The sequence below is a fragment of the Macrotis lagotis genome, chromosome 5, assembly GCF_037893015.1.
Source record: "Macrotis lagotis isolate mMagLag1 chromosome 5, bilby.v1.9.chrom.fasta, whole genome shotgun sequence".
Taxonomy (NCBI): domain Eukaryota; kingdom Metazoa; phylum Chordata; class Mammalia; order Peramelemorphia; family Peramelidae; genus Macrotis; species Macrotis lagotis.
In genome coordinates, this window is record NC_133662.1 from 219,063,475 (window position 1) to 219,078,560 (window position 15,086).

At 36.4% G+C, this 15,086-nt stretch overlaps 1 protein-coding gene across 2 annotated transcripts in view; it reads right to left on the reverse strand.

The window, feature by feature from the left end:
- Positions 1-15,086, reverse strand: part of TRIM33 (tripartite motif containing 33) — a 150,028-nt gene that overhangs the window by 62,982 nt on the left and 71,960 nt on the right. For both annotated transcript variants that reach the window (XM_074188492.1, XM_074188491.1), the window contains exons 3-4: positions 8,061-8,205; positions 7,500-7,632 (exon numbers count right to left, since the gene is read on the reverse strand). In XM_074188492.1, the coding sequence (XP_074044593.1) occupies positions 7,500-7,632; positions 8,061-8,205 (278 nt within the window). The remainder of the gene's footprint in view (positions 1-7,499; positions 7,633-8,060; positions 8,206-15,086) is intronic.

Consider the following 15,086-nt stretch of genomic DNA (forward strand, 5'->3'; position numbering starts at 1 on the left):
TCAGACATTTCATAATTACCTAGCTGTGTGATCTTGGCCAAGTCACTTAACCCAATGCCTTGCAAAAAAAAAAAAATTGATGTGAGCTAAATTAATTTACTTATTTGTTATCATTAACAATCAAATTAATGAAAGATTATTTTAATGACAAGAAAAAAATAACAATTCATCTGGATGAAGAGAGGTCACATTAATTTAAAGAAAGATAACTGAGGGATGGTGGAGAGAAATAGCAGGAAGGGGGCCTAGCAGTACCACATCTCAAAGTATCCAAAAGAGCACCGTAATCATCAAAACAATTTGATCTTAGACAAGAAAGAGCAATATCAACCAGTAGAACAAATCAATAAGCATGCAAAATATTAGAAAACAAATTAATACAACAGTCTGGTGTTTGAAAACTCAAAAGATTCTGGTATGGTTTTAATTAATTACTTTTCAAACAAAACTGTTGAGAGAAGTGGAAAGGAGATTGAGAGAAACTAGGTATAGACCAAAATCTCACGGCAAAATAAGATAAACTCCAAATGGATTCATCACCTAGACAGAAAAGGTAATATCATAATCAAATTAGAAGAACAAGGAAAAATCACCTAGATGTTATGATTACAAAGATCTTATGATTGATGGCTAAGGAAAGACCAAAGAAGGGGAAAAGAATATAACAAGAAGACAATAAACAATTTTGATAACATTTATGTACAAAAAAAAACCCAAATGAAACTAAAATTAAAAGAAAAATATAATAAGGGAAAAACCTTAAAGCAAAGTGTCTTGTTTCTGATTTAATTTAATAACAGAAAGAAGCCAAGATGGCAGAGAGAAGACAAGCATGGTTCAAAAAGTCTCCTGATCTTCCCCCAGAGGGCAGACTCTGCCAGGAGCACAAAACCAGTGAGAGCCTTGGAGCCTGGATTAGCTACTTAGGCTGATTTAACCACAGGGCTGGAAGGGCCTAAGAACCAACCAAATTGATCAGCAGTGGGACTAGAGCCTGGTCAACTGTGAGGGCAAGGGCCAACTAGGGAGCAGAGGCATTGGTGGTGGTGCTGATCATCTGGAGCTTGCTAGCAGGGCTAGAGGGAGAGTTCCAGTGAGAGAGAGTTGCAGACTTCAATCCCTGGGCTCCTCAGGTCTAGAGAAACTCCACACCTCCATTTCTCTAGAGAAAGTCCGCACCTCCATTTCTCTAGAGAAAGTCCGCACCTCCATTTCAGCTGAAACCTCTTCCCAAAACAAACACAATTACCAACTACTTCTGCCCCAGGGGCAGGTGTGTGAGCTACAAAATCACCTCAGCTGACAATAGGGACACTAAGTGCCTCACCCCAGAGTATAGCCCACTATTTATCAAAGTACTTAACAGCTTCAACCACTCCCTCCAGGCCCAGGGAGATGGTCTCAATCAAGGTCACAGACACTCCAGAGAAAGCAACCAGCACCTCCTACTGGGCAGCTGGAGAAATTACACCCAGTGAGCAGAACTTCTAGCATCCCCTACTGGTCATCTGGAGATATTACACACAGTAAGTAAAGCCTCCAGGGATACTGCACCAAACCTCTGTAAAACAACCCCTTCCCAGCAAAAGGTATTAGGATAATGAAGAAAGGCCAGCAAGAAGGAGGGTACATAGAAAAATTCTTGGAAGGAAAAGACACTCAGAGAGATCTAGAACCTCTGAGGAGAATATGACCAGCTCTCCAGCACAGAAAGACTTCCTTGAAGAAAAGAGGAGCTTAAACAGCAATTGGAAAATTTGGGAGAGAAAATTAACACCTTGCAACAAGAAAACAAATCATTGGAAAATACAATCAAACGAATGCAAAAAGAAAATAATTCTCTCAAAACCTCAATGGATCAAATGGAAAACTCTTTAAAAGAATTGACCAAATAGAAAAGGAGTTACAGAAGGGAAAAGAATGGAGGAGTCTGTGGAAACTGATGACTTCATGAGTCAGCAAGAGTCGGTTAAACAAAACCAAAAAAATGCAAGAAAATGTAAAATCCCTATTGAGTAAAACCACTGACCTCTATTAAATACCAAATTTAAATAGATGGAGAAGGGACAACCTGAGAATTATAAGTCTTCGCAAAAACATTGAAGAGAAAAAAAAAAAGCCTAGACTTAATATTACAAAATTTAGTGATGGAAAACTGCCCTGATATCATAGAACTAGAGGGCAAAATAAATATTGAAAGAATACACTGATCCCTCCAGAAAGAGATCCTAAAAACAAAAACACTGAGGAATGCTGTGGCCAAATTCCAGAACTATCAAATAAAAGAGAAAATCCTGCAAGCAGCCAGAAACAATTTAAATACCAAGGAGTCACTGTAAGCACTGCACAAGGACCTGGTTGCATCAACATTAAGGGAATGAAGGGCCTAGAAGGAGATATTCCGAAGAGCAAGGGAGCTTGGAATGCAGCCAAGAATCCACTATCCGGCAAAACTGAGCCTCCTCTTTCAGGGTAAAAGATGGATGTTTAACAAAATGAAAGACTTCCATCAATTCTTGATGAAAAAAACAGAGCTAAATAGAAAATCTGGACATCAAACAGGAGGCTCAAGAGACAAGTGAAAAGGTTAAAAAGGGGGGGGGGGGGTAATAGAAAAAAACCACTGCTATCCAATAAGACGAAATTGGCTATATCCCAGCATAGGATAAAGAGTCTCAACTCTTGAGAACTGTAATTCTATCAAAGAAAATATACTTAGCCAGAAGTGATGGAAACTCTTGACTTAGCCATGAGACTGCTACCCAATGGCATGAAATTGGCTATATCCCTACTTGGGAGGAAGACTAATAATTCTCAAGAACTATAACTCTATTAGAGAGAATATACTTAGCCAAAAGTAATGGATACTCAGGATTTTCTGATTCAGAATGATTTAAAAAACACTACCTCCTTAAAAAGGGGGACAGGAAGGAGATGGGAGGATGGAGGGGATTGAATGGGGGTAGATCTCATTACATCAAGAGGTACCATTGTAATAGAGGGGAAGAAGGGAAGAGATGAGAAACACCTTAATCTTCCTCTCATCAGACTTGGCTTAAAGTTAATGTACATAGACTCAGTTAACTTAAAAAACAACTTCCCTTTAAGTATTCAAAGGGGAAGGGGGGGGGGGACAGAGATAGGGAAAGGGGTAAGAAAAAGGGGAACTAACATAAGGAAAGGAAGGGAAAAGGGAAAAAAGGGAAAGGGGAAAGAAAGGGGAGAGAGGAGGAAATAGGAGGGCAAAAACACTGAAAATGGTGGTATTCAGAAACAAAATAATGGGGAATACAGATAAAGGGGAAAAATACAAACAGAGGGAAGATATGGAGGGCAATAAAGAGTAATTATAACTGAATGTGAATGGAATGAAATCTCCCTTAAAATGAAAGCAAATCACAAACTGGATTAAAAACCAGAATCCTACAATATGCTGCTTACAAGAAACTCATTTTGGGGCAGCTGGGTGGCACAATGGATAGAGCACTGGCCCTGGAGTCAGGAGTACCTGAGTTCAAATCCAGCCTCAGACACTTAATAATTACCTAGCTGTGTGGCCTTGGACAAGCCACTTAACCTCATTGCCTGGGGGGGGGACCCTAAAAAAATTGGAAAGAAATAAAAATATATAAAACAAGGAACTCATTTGAAGCAGAGAGATACATATAGAGTAAAGGTAAAAAGTTGGAGCAAAATGTATTTTGCTTCAGCTGAAGTGAAAAAAAGCAGGGGTAGCAATCCTTATCTCAGACAAAGCAGCTGCAAAAATAGATAGCATTAAGGAAGGAAACTATATCCTCCTAAAAGGTACCATAGACAATAAAGTGATTTCAATACTGAATATGTATGCAACCCAATGGGACAGCATCCAAATTCTTAAGAGTAGAAGTTGAAAAAGCCACAGGAAGACATGGACAGCAACTCTACTAGCGGGAGACCTCAACCCCCTGCTCTCAGATTTAGATAAATTGAATCATAAAATAAACAAGAAGGAAGTTAAGGTGGCAAATAGATTGTTAGAAAACCTAAATATGATAAGGTTATGGAGGAAACTGAATGGAGAGAGAAAGGAATACACCTTTTTTTTTCGTACAGTACATGGCACTTATACAAAAACTGACCATGTACTAGGGCAAAAAAACCTAGTAATCAACTGCAGAAAGGCAGAAACAGTCAATGTATCTTTCTCAGATAATGCAATAAGAATCATGCAATACAGTGAGATACTAATTGGAAACTGAATAACCTCATTTTAAAGCATGATTGGATGAAATAACAAATTACTGAAAGAATTTACTTTATCCTAGATAATGACAATAATGAAACAACATACCAAAACCTATGGGATTCGCTCAAAGTGGCTGTCAGGGGATAAATCTTTAAATGCTTACATGAATAAATTTAGAGAATAAGTAAATCAATGAACTAAATATGCAACTAACAAATTAAAACCACCCAATTAAATACCAAATTAGAAATTCTAAAAAAAGTAAAAGAGGAATTAATAAAATCAAAAGCAAAAAACTACTGAATTAATAAATGAAACCAAAAGTTAGTTTTATGAAGAAAAACCAATAAAATTGATAAACCTATGGTCAATTTGATTGAAAAAAAAAATTAAAAAACCAAATTGCTAGTATCACAAATGAAAAAGGTGAACTCACTACCAATGAGGAAGAAATTAAAGTAATAATTCAAAATTATTTCGCCCAACTCTATGCCAACAAATTGGACAATCTAAGTAAAATGGATGAAAACTTAACAAAAATATAAGTTGTCCAGGTTAAATGAAGAGGAGAATAAATACCTAAATAAACCTATCTCAGAAAAAGAAATTCAATAAGCCATCATTGAACTCCCTAAGAAAAAATCTTCAGGGACTGATGGATTCAACAAGTGAATTGTACCAAACATTTAAGGCACAACTGGTTCCAATTCTATATATACTCTTTGGAAAAATAGAGAAAGATGGAACTCTGCCTAACTCTTTCTATGACACCAATATGGTGCTGATACCTAAACCAGGAAGAGTTAAAACAGAGAAAGAAAATTATAGACCTATCTTCCTGATGAATATAGATGCAAAAATCTTAAATAAAATCTCAGCAAAACAATTACAACAAGTTGTGACTGGGATGATACATTATGACCAAGTAGGATTAATCCCAGGAATGCAGGGTTGGTTCAAGATTAGGAAAACTGTTAGTATAATTAATCATATCGACAACAAACCTATCAGAAATTATATGATTATTATAGATGCTGAAAAAGCATTCGTAATAAAAACACTAGAGAGCATAGGAATAAATGGAATCTGAGAAACTAATGGACCTATGCCCAAACGACAACAGAAATGTGCATACCCTTTGATCCAACAATGCCACTAATGGGTCTATACCCTGAAGAGATGATGAAAAAGGGTAAAAACATCACTTCTACAAAAATATTCATAGCATCCCTGTTTGTAGTGGCAAAGAAATGGAAATCATGTAAATGTCCTTCAACTTGGGGAATGCCTTAGCAAACTGTAATGTGTGTGTGTGTGTGTGTGTGTGTGTGTGTGTGTCATGGAACACTATTGTTCTATTAGAAACCAGGAGGGATGGGACTTCAGGGAAGCATAGAGGGATTTGCATGAACTGACTCTGAGTGAGATGAGCAGAGCCAGAAAAACACTGTACACACTAATAGCAACATGGGAGTGATGATCAATACCATCTGTATCCAGAGAAAGAACCATGGAGTTTGAACAAAGACCAGGGACTATTATCTTTAATTTAGAAAAAAAAAAAGCTGATGTCTTATTGTCTGATCTTGCTATCTCTTTTACTATAGGTTTCTTCCTTAAGAATATGATTTCTCTCTCATCTCATTCAATTTGGATCAATGTATATACTATGGAAACAACACAAAGACTGGCAAATTGCCTTCTGTGGGGGGAGGGAAGTAAGATGGGGGAACTGTAAAACTCAAAATAAATAAAATATTTTTAAAAAATTTAATTTAATAAGAGACATTTTCCAACTAATAAAAGGTGAAAGGATGTGACCAAGTAGTTCCCAAGGAAAGCAACTCAAAGTATTTACAACCTGGTCAAAAGAATACTCAAAATCATTAACAATGATTTTGCAAATGAAAATAAACCTAAAATTGAAAAAAAGGAAGAAAAATAACAAATGCTGGGGAGCATGGAGAGAAATAGGCACATTGATGGAGTAATAGATTAGTCTAACCATTCAAAAAAGCAATTTGCAATTATGCATACCCTTTGATGCTGTCATGAAATTACTAGATTCTATAAGCAATTCTACTTTAGGTGACATAATTATCAGAAATTATAATCCACACTGCCCACCAACCTCAAAAGATCTATAAATTTATAGCAGTTCTTTTTGTGGGAGCAAACAATTAGAAACTAAGGAGGTGCCTATTAACTGGGAAATGGCCAAACAAACCACTGAATTTAATAAATGTTAGAAGAAATAGTGAAAAAGACTGTTTCAGAGAAAATTGAGAAGATATGTATAAACAGATGCAGAATGAATTGATTGAGCAGACCCAAAGGAACAATTTATACAGCAACAATGTAAATACAAACAATTTTGGAAAATTTAACAGCTATAAACAATGAAATGACCAAATTTCAGGACGTATGATGATGCATACTATTCAATCCTGACAGAGAAATGATAGACTCAGAAAACAGAAAAACAAATATTTTTTTGAATATGGTCAGAAAAGTAATTTGATTTACTTGATCATACATAGTTACTACAAAGATCATCAATCCTTTGCTCCTCTTCCCCTCCACTTCTGTCAAAGAAAGGAGGAAAGGGAAGGAAGAGGTCTGTAATTAGAAAAATATTTTTAATTTTTTTTTTAATGTAGGGCTAAGAAATCCAGGTGGAGGCATCAAATTATGTAAAGCCAAGTTGTAGAGGGCCTCAAAGGAAACGCATAACCTCTACAAGAGAAGTATTTTTGTTTTATGCATCCCAACATTGACAGAGAGGTTTAGGAATACCTTCTGTCTTCTCATTCCAAAGATCATTGGCATAGTATTGGTAACTACCAGATATTATACCACAGACCTAAATTTGTCAGTGTTAGATCAAGGCAAGTAATTGTCACCAGAATTAAAACCAGTATAATGCCCTATTCTATTTAGATAGCTACATACAACTCATAAAGGGTGTAGTGCAACCAATCAGAGTTGGAAAATTTCACCTATTGTTGACCTTGCTTTACATTCCAGGTCGTCAGATTTTAGGTTGCAAATAGATTTCAAGATTGTTCAAAAATTATTCATCTACTGCTTTAAAAGAAATAACATAAAATAATTATATACTAATCACTTATTCTCCTATCTTATACTCCTACTACTAAACCTCAAATAATTTTTGTATTTTAGAATAAATGGGGGTTTAAAATGTTGATGTCCTTGAAATTTCCACCTAAGCAAAGTAAAACATAAGGTAAAGCATTTCAAAAAAAAGTACCTATGTTCCTTGTGCTCCAAGAGCTGGCAATCTCTGCATGTCAATCTATCACATGTTTCACAGAAAAGTTTCAATTGTTCTTGTTTGTGGACAGGACAGAAAACAGGGCGCTGACCAGATGCTCCAACTGCCTCTGTAGCAAAATAAGTCATTTTCATATAATAAGATTAAATGTGAGACAGTATTTAAAAGTATTTATTTATTCTGATTATCTTCAGAGCTCATCAGACAAAATGAATTTAAGAGGCTAAAATTATATTATATTACATAACCATTAAAACAACAAGTCCTCATTGGCTTAAAACTAACCTCTCAAATTGACATCAAGTTTGGTCATTTATCTACCAGAAAATTACACACACACACACACACACACACACACACATATGTATATATGAAGATAGAGACAGCACAAGTATAGTTATAGAACTTATCTGATCTTAAGTTATACCTGCTAGAGTTGAGCGGTCCCATATGGTTCAAGTAAATGTTGACAAGAAAAGATGCATATGAACTGAAGATGAGTAAGGGCAACAGTGAATATCAGAGTTTCTATATTACCTGAAACATCTTCCTTCTTCCTAATTAGATGATCCTTAGTGAATTTTACTCGCTGATGTGCTTCTATACAAGTCTTGCAAAGCCATTCCCCACACTCTACACAAAATCCAACTGCACTAGCATTGTCTTCACAGCTTGTGCACACCTAAAAGAACAAATGAGATCTACTATTAATTTACTTTGAGGAAAATTAAAAAGATCAGGAAAAATATATTAATTTATTCCCTCTATTAAAACATTTATATCAGTATCATTTCACAATGACATTCCTCCCATTGCAAAGCAACTGTGCTTTTTTAGGAAATACTGTCAAACAACATAAGGCATTGTTCGTATCTAAATGTAATCTATATTCTCCCAGGTGACCTCTCTGACAAAAAAGAGATCAGTATGTTTTACTCTTAGACATAATAACTTGAAATTTAATTCAATCAAAATATGTATAAAGGAATTAAGAAAAATTAAAGATACAGAGATTAAAACGAAACAGTTCCTATTCTCAAGGTTCATATCTTCCATTAGATTTGATCAGACTTTGGAAATTTCAATGTTGATTTTCTTTGCTATTATGGTTTTGTATAAAATATTCTTCAAGTTCTGCTTCCTTCAAATTGCATTACTTTATTAAAAAAAAGTTTTTCAGAAATGCTCAAATTTCTGATTCCTTATGGTACACAATATTTCATTTTACTGAACATAATATCTGATCTTCAAATACAAGACTCAAAAGTTGTGTAAAAAAGATAACTGGTAAGAAAAAAATATTACAAATCAAGAGGAAAGTGTTTATAGCCCAAATGGGACTACTGGGACAGTTGAAATGAGTATACTCAGAAGATGTGGACATAAGAGAGGTATAAAGCAATTAAAGACATGGAAAAACAAAGGATTACACTTGGAGAAGAAGAAGGTATAATGGGGTAAATAACCCCACATAAAGAGGCACAAAAAATGTGTTATAGTGGAGAGAAAGAAATGAGTGTTTGAGCATTGAGTAAATCTTACTCTCCACAGATTTTTAACTCAAAAAGAAATAATAGAAATTCCCAGTTAGGTTTAGAAATTTATCCTACCCTAAAGGAAACTAAGAGGGGAAAGAGGAACTGAAAGGGAGAAGGGAAAAAAGTAAGTAAAAACTAAAAGGGGAATGGAGGAAGAAAAGAGAGGGAGCTGACAGAAGCGGGGGCAGAGATCTCATTTTGGGGGGTGGAGCCAAGATGGCGACAGGAGAGGTTTGTCTCTTAGGTGCTCTAGCTCAAAGCTTATAAACTAAGTACTAACTAAATTTTTGAGAGACAGAACCCACAGAGGGATCCAGTGAGGCAGTTCTGCAACCCAAGAACCTGGAAAAGAACAGAAAGGCTCAGCAACATTGGGTTGGAGGGGCAGCCCACCGGAGTGAAGGAACTTCAGCTTCCAGGAGGAAGCCCCAGGGTGCTGGGAGCCATGGCTCACGGCAAGGGGCAGTTTCCTGACCTACACCTCAGGGGAGCACCAGGCAAAACATGGGGAATCAGGGAGGGTACCTCTGCCAGAGCGAGCATGTAAAGCTCAGGGCACACAGCGAGCAGCTTGGCCATGGCAGCCCAGATCCAGGAACCAGAAGCAGGCAGAGCTGGTAAGCAGGAGCCCCCAGGGCATGAGCCCATAGAGCTGAGGGAGGGGAGTGGAGAGAGAGAGAGAGAGAGAGAGAGACAGAGACAGACAGACAGACAGACAGACAGACACTGTGGAGCTCTGTCCTCTGCCCCCGGAACAGGACTCTGGGGCTCTGACCACATTGAGATCCTGATCGCAGTCTAGGCCCCCCCATAGAACAGCAGGGCCCCCCCCAACCTCAACCCCATGGCAGAGGGGGGGGTGCTTATGGTCATTCACAGACCAGGAAGGAAGACAGAGCCTCACACACTCAAAAGCTCAGGAAGTACCCCCAAAACCATGCACAAGCTGGGGAAAGAGTAAGAAGAGAAAAAAGAGGAAAACCATTGAGAAATACTTTTCCTGTGATCCCAAGAAGGATCAAAATACTCAGTCTGAAGATGAGGAAGCATAAGCTCCTCCATCTAAAGACTCCAAGAAAAACAGAAATTGGACTCAGACTATGACAGAACTCAAAAAAGACTGAAAATCAATTCAGGGAGATAGAAGAGAAATTGGGAAAAGAAATGAGAGAGATGCAGGAAAAACATGAAAAAGAAGTCAGCAGCTTGGTCAAGGAGATCCTAAAAAATGCTGAAGAAAACAGCATGTTAAAAGCCAGCTTAGGTCAAATGGATGAAACAGTTCAAAAAAGTTATTGAGGAGAAGAATGCTTTTAAAAAGCAAAATTGGCCAGATGGAAAAGGAGATAAGAAAGCTCTCTGAGGAAAACAAATCCTTCAGAAAAAGAATGGAACTGAGGAAGGTTGCTGATTTTATGAGAAATTAGGACACAATACTTCAAAACCAAAATAATTAAAGATTAGAAGAAAATGTGAAACATTTCACTAAAAAAACTGGTATGGAAAACTGATGTAGGAAAGATAAGTTAAAAATTATTGGAATACCTGAAAATCATGATCAGGAAAAGAGCCTTGACATCATTTTCAAACAATTACTACAGGAAAATTGCCCTGATATCCTAGCAGAGGGCAAAATAGAAATGGAAAGAATCCACCAATCTCCCCGAGAAAGAGACCCCCAAAAACAACCCCCAGGAATATTATAGCCAAGTTCCAGAACTCCCAAGTCAAAGAGAAAATATTACAAGCAGCCAGAAGGACACAGTTCAAATATCGTGGAGCTGCAGTCAGGATCACACAGGACTTAGCAGCAACTAAATTAAAAGTTTGTAGGGCTTGGAATACAACATTCCAGAAGGCAAAAGAGCTTAGAATGCAACCGAGAATCAACTACCCAGCAAAACTGAACGGCCTCTTCCAAGGAAAAAGATGGACTTTCAATGAACCAGGGGAATTTCAAATGTTCCTGTTGGAATGGCCAGAGCTGAATAGGACTCAGGTGAAGCATAGAGATTGGAGGAGAAGGGGAAAATATGAGGGACTTAATGATGATGAACTACATGTATTCCTTTATAGAAAAATGATACTGATAATACTCATATGAACCTTCTCATTTAATAGAGCAATTAGAAGGAGCTTTTATAGATGAAGCACAGGAGAAAGCTGACTTTGAAGATAAAGTGTAAAAATGGAGTCAATAGGTAAGAAGGAAATGTAATGGGAGAAAGAAAAAGGAGAGGAGGAATAGGCTAAGATATTTCATATAATAAGATTTTTCTTTATTACAATGAGCTATTGCAATGACATGGAAGGTGGAAGGCAAAGGAGAATGAGGGAATCTTCGCTCTCATCAGAGGTGGCTAGAAGAGGAAACAGCATATATACTCAATGGGGTAGAGACATCTGTAGTAAGAAGGGGGGTGACAGCAGGAAGGGGTGGGGATGTGAATGAAGGAGGAGAGGATGGACCATAGGGGGAGAGTGGTCAGATATAACACATTTTCTTTCTTACTTCTTGCAAGGGGCTGGGATTGGAAGGCCTGCCCAGGACCATAGGGCCAGGGGCATGCTGGGCCTAAGGGGTGGTATGGGGGCTCAGGGCCTCTTGGCCCCAGGACCAGGGATCTGTCTGCTGCCCCACTCAGCGACCCTACAGCAGAGTCAGAGTGAAAGGAGAGAGAAAATATAGTACATGGTAGTGGAGAAATACGAAAGGAGGGAGTTGTGATCAGCAATGGCAATGGTGGAAAAATATGGAAGTCAATTTTGTTATGGCCTTATCATAAAGAATGTGATCCACCCGTGACAGAGCTGGTGGTGTTGAAACACAGACTGAAGCACAATTTTATTATTATTATTTGGAGGGGGAGGTTGTAGGGCAAATGGGGCTGGGTGGCCTTCCTGGGGCTGCACAGCTGGGTGACTGTTGGCTGTCTGAGGCTACATTTGGACCTGGGTGCTCCTGGCTAAGGGACAATGCTCTGTCCATCACTCAGCTGCCCCTACTACTACTACTACTACTACTATTATTATTATTATTATTATTATTACTATTTTATTTTGGGTTTCTCTCTCTCTCTCTCTCTCTCTCTCTCTCTCTCTCTCTTGCTTTTTACAGGGCAATAGGGTTGAGTTAGCTTCCACGGGGTCACACATTTGAGTGATTGTTGCATGTCTAGGGCCGGATTTGGCCCTGGGTGCTCCTGGCTCCAGGGCCAGTGCTCAGTCCACTGTGCCACCTGGCCATACCTACAATTATTATTATTGTTATTATTATTATTATTATTATTGTTATTATTATTATTATTGTTATTGTTGTTATTATTATTATTTTTTTTTAATTTTTTCCCTCCCCTTTACTTCATCACCCATGCAGAGCTATACTTTTTTGGGGGAGGGGTTTTATGTTTACTCTTGAAGAAGAATATTTTAGTAATGTATAAAACAATTATTTGTACAAAAAAATAACTTAATTAACTAATTAATTAATAAAAAGAAGGGAGGGCAGACTGAGAGAAGAAAATTCAGAAGCAAACCAGAGGAAAGAGAAGATGGAGGGAACTACAAAGTTAGTAATCTTAACTGTGAATGTGAATGGCATGAACTCTCCCATAAAACAGAAACAGAACAGTGTGGATTAAAAACCAGAATTCTACAATATAATGTTTGAAAGAAACACATTTAAAAGAGAGTAAAGGTAAAAGGCTGGTTATGGTTCAGCTACAGTAAAAAAAAGAAATGGTAGCAATCCTGATCTCAGACAAGGTAAAAACAAAACAAGGTCGAATTAAAAGGGGTAAGAAAGGAAATTATATTTTCCTGAAAGCTATCGTAGGCAATGAAGTAATAGCAACATTAAATATGTATGCACCTAATATGGCATCCAAATTCTTATAGAAGCTAAATGAAGACATAAACAGCAAAAACAGCAATAATATATTTTGGGTGGGACCTCAAACTCCTTAACTAAGAATTAGATAAATGTAACCACAAAATTCACAAGAAGAATTTAAGAAGATGCATATGACAGATTTCTAGAGAAAACTGAATGTGAAAAGAAAGGAATATAACTTCTATGCAGTACAATTCAATGCACCTGCACAAAACCTGACTACTCAAATGAAGAGAGGTAAAAATATTCAATGCTTTCTTTTCAGATCATGATGCAATCAAAAATTATATATAATAAAGGGTCATGAAAAGATAAACTGAATGAAGGGATCAAATAACAAATAATAGAAATAGTCAATAATTTCATTCTAGATTATATGATGAAATATAATACCAAAACTTGTGGGATGCAGCCAAAGCAGTTATTAGGTTAATTTTGTTATCTCTAAATGTTTACTTGGATAGAGAAAAAGATCAATGAATTGGCATGAAACTAAAAAAAAATCATCAAAAGTACAAATTAAAATTCCCAATTAAAAACCAAATTAGAAATTATGAAAATCGAAGGAGAAATTGATAAAACTGAAAAAAAAACTATGCAACTAAAAAATAAGAGTTGGTTTCAAGAAAAAATAAAACTTTTGGTTAACTTATCTAAAAAATAGAAAAAAACCAAATTATCAGAATCAAAAATGAAAAGGGTGAACTCATCAACAATGAGGAAGTTACAATAATTCAGTCAATAAATCTGACAATATAAGAAAAATGGATGAATATCTACAAAATTCTAAATTGCCCAAATTAACAGAGTAAAGAAATGCTTAAATAGCCCCATTTCAGATAAAGTAACTTAAAACTTTTTCAACAAATGCCCTCAGAAAAATCTCCAGGACCAGATGTATTGACAAATCCTATCAAAAATTTAAAGAAAAATTAGTTTCAATTCTATATAAAGTACTTGAAAAAGTAGAAGAAGAAGCACCATCAAATTCCTTCTGACACCAATATGGTGCTGGTACCTAAACCAAGAAAAGTCAAAACAGAAAAAGAAAATTATAGCCAAATTTCCCTAATGAATGTTGACGTAAAGAAAATATTAGCTTTGTTTTCTCCCTCCAAGATTGCACTGTAATATTACAAGAAAAAAATTGCCTGTTCATATCCTTTGACCATTTATAAATTGGAGAATGACTAGTATTCTTATAAATTTAACTCAGTTCCCTATATATTTTGAAATGAGACCTATTTTGGAAACATTAGCCGTAAAAATTGTTTCCCAGCTTTCTGTGTTCCTTCTAACAATCTTGGCTGCATTGGTTTTGGTTTTGAAAGAAATTTTAATTTAATGTAATCAAAATTATGCATTTTATAATATCCTCTATTTCTTGTTTGGTTCATAAACTCCCTCTCCAGAGGTCTGACAGATAAATTATAACTTTTGTTTTAATTACAGTATGGTATCAACTTTTGGTTGACTGTTTGTTTTTCAAATTACAATTTTTCAAATTACAACTGGCTGATCAGAAGAATGAGCCTGGAGTGCTCTACCACTGATTGGGTACAAATAGTCCATGTGAACACCTGGGGAGGTTAGTCAAGGATGGAAATAGGAAGAGGGAAAAGAATGCGGAACATAAAATAATACCTAAAAATAAATAAAAAATAAAAGGAATCCACCAGACTCTTCCTGAAACAAAACTCAAAATGCAAATTACCAGGAACATCATAGCTTAAATCTACAGCTTCTAGATCAATGAAAAATATTGCAAACAGCCAGAAGAAAAGAATTCAAATACCAATGAACCAGTCAAGATCCCAATAATTTAGCAGACTCTACTATAAAAGAGAACTTAAAATATGATGCTTTAGAGGGCAAAAGATATGGGTTTATATCCAAAAATAACTTACCCAGGGGGAAAAAATGAGTTTAATACTAGAGGGAGGAAAAATATACCTTAAACGATAGAAGATTTGCAGGCATTCTCATGGAAAAAACTAGATAAAGTTGAGGAACTTTGAAGGCCAAATAGAATAAAGAGAAACATAAAAAAAGTAAATAAGAGTGAGTAATACTAAGCAAGGATAAATTGTTTACATTTAAATTTAGAGAGATGATACATGTATTCCTGGAGTC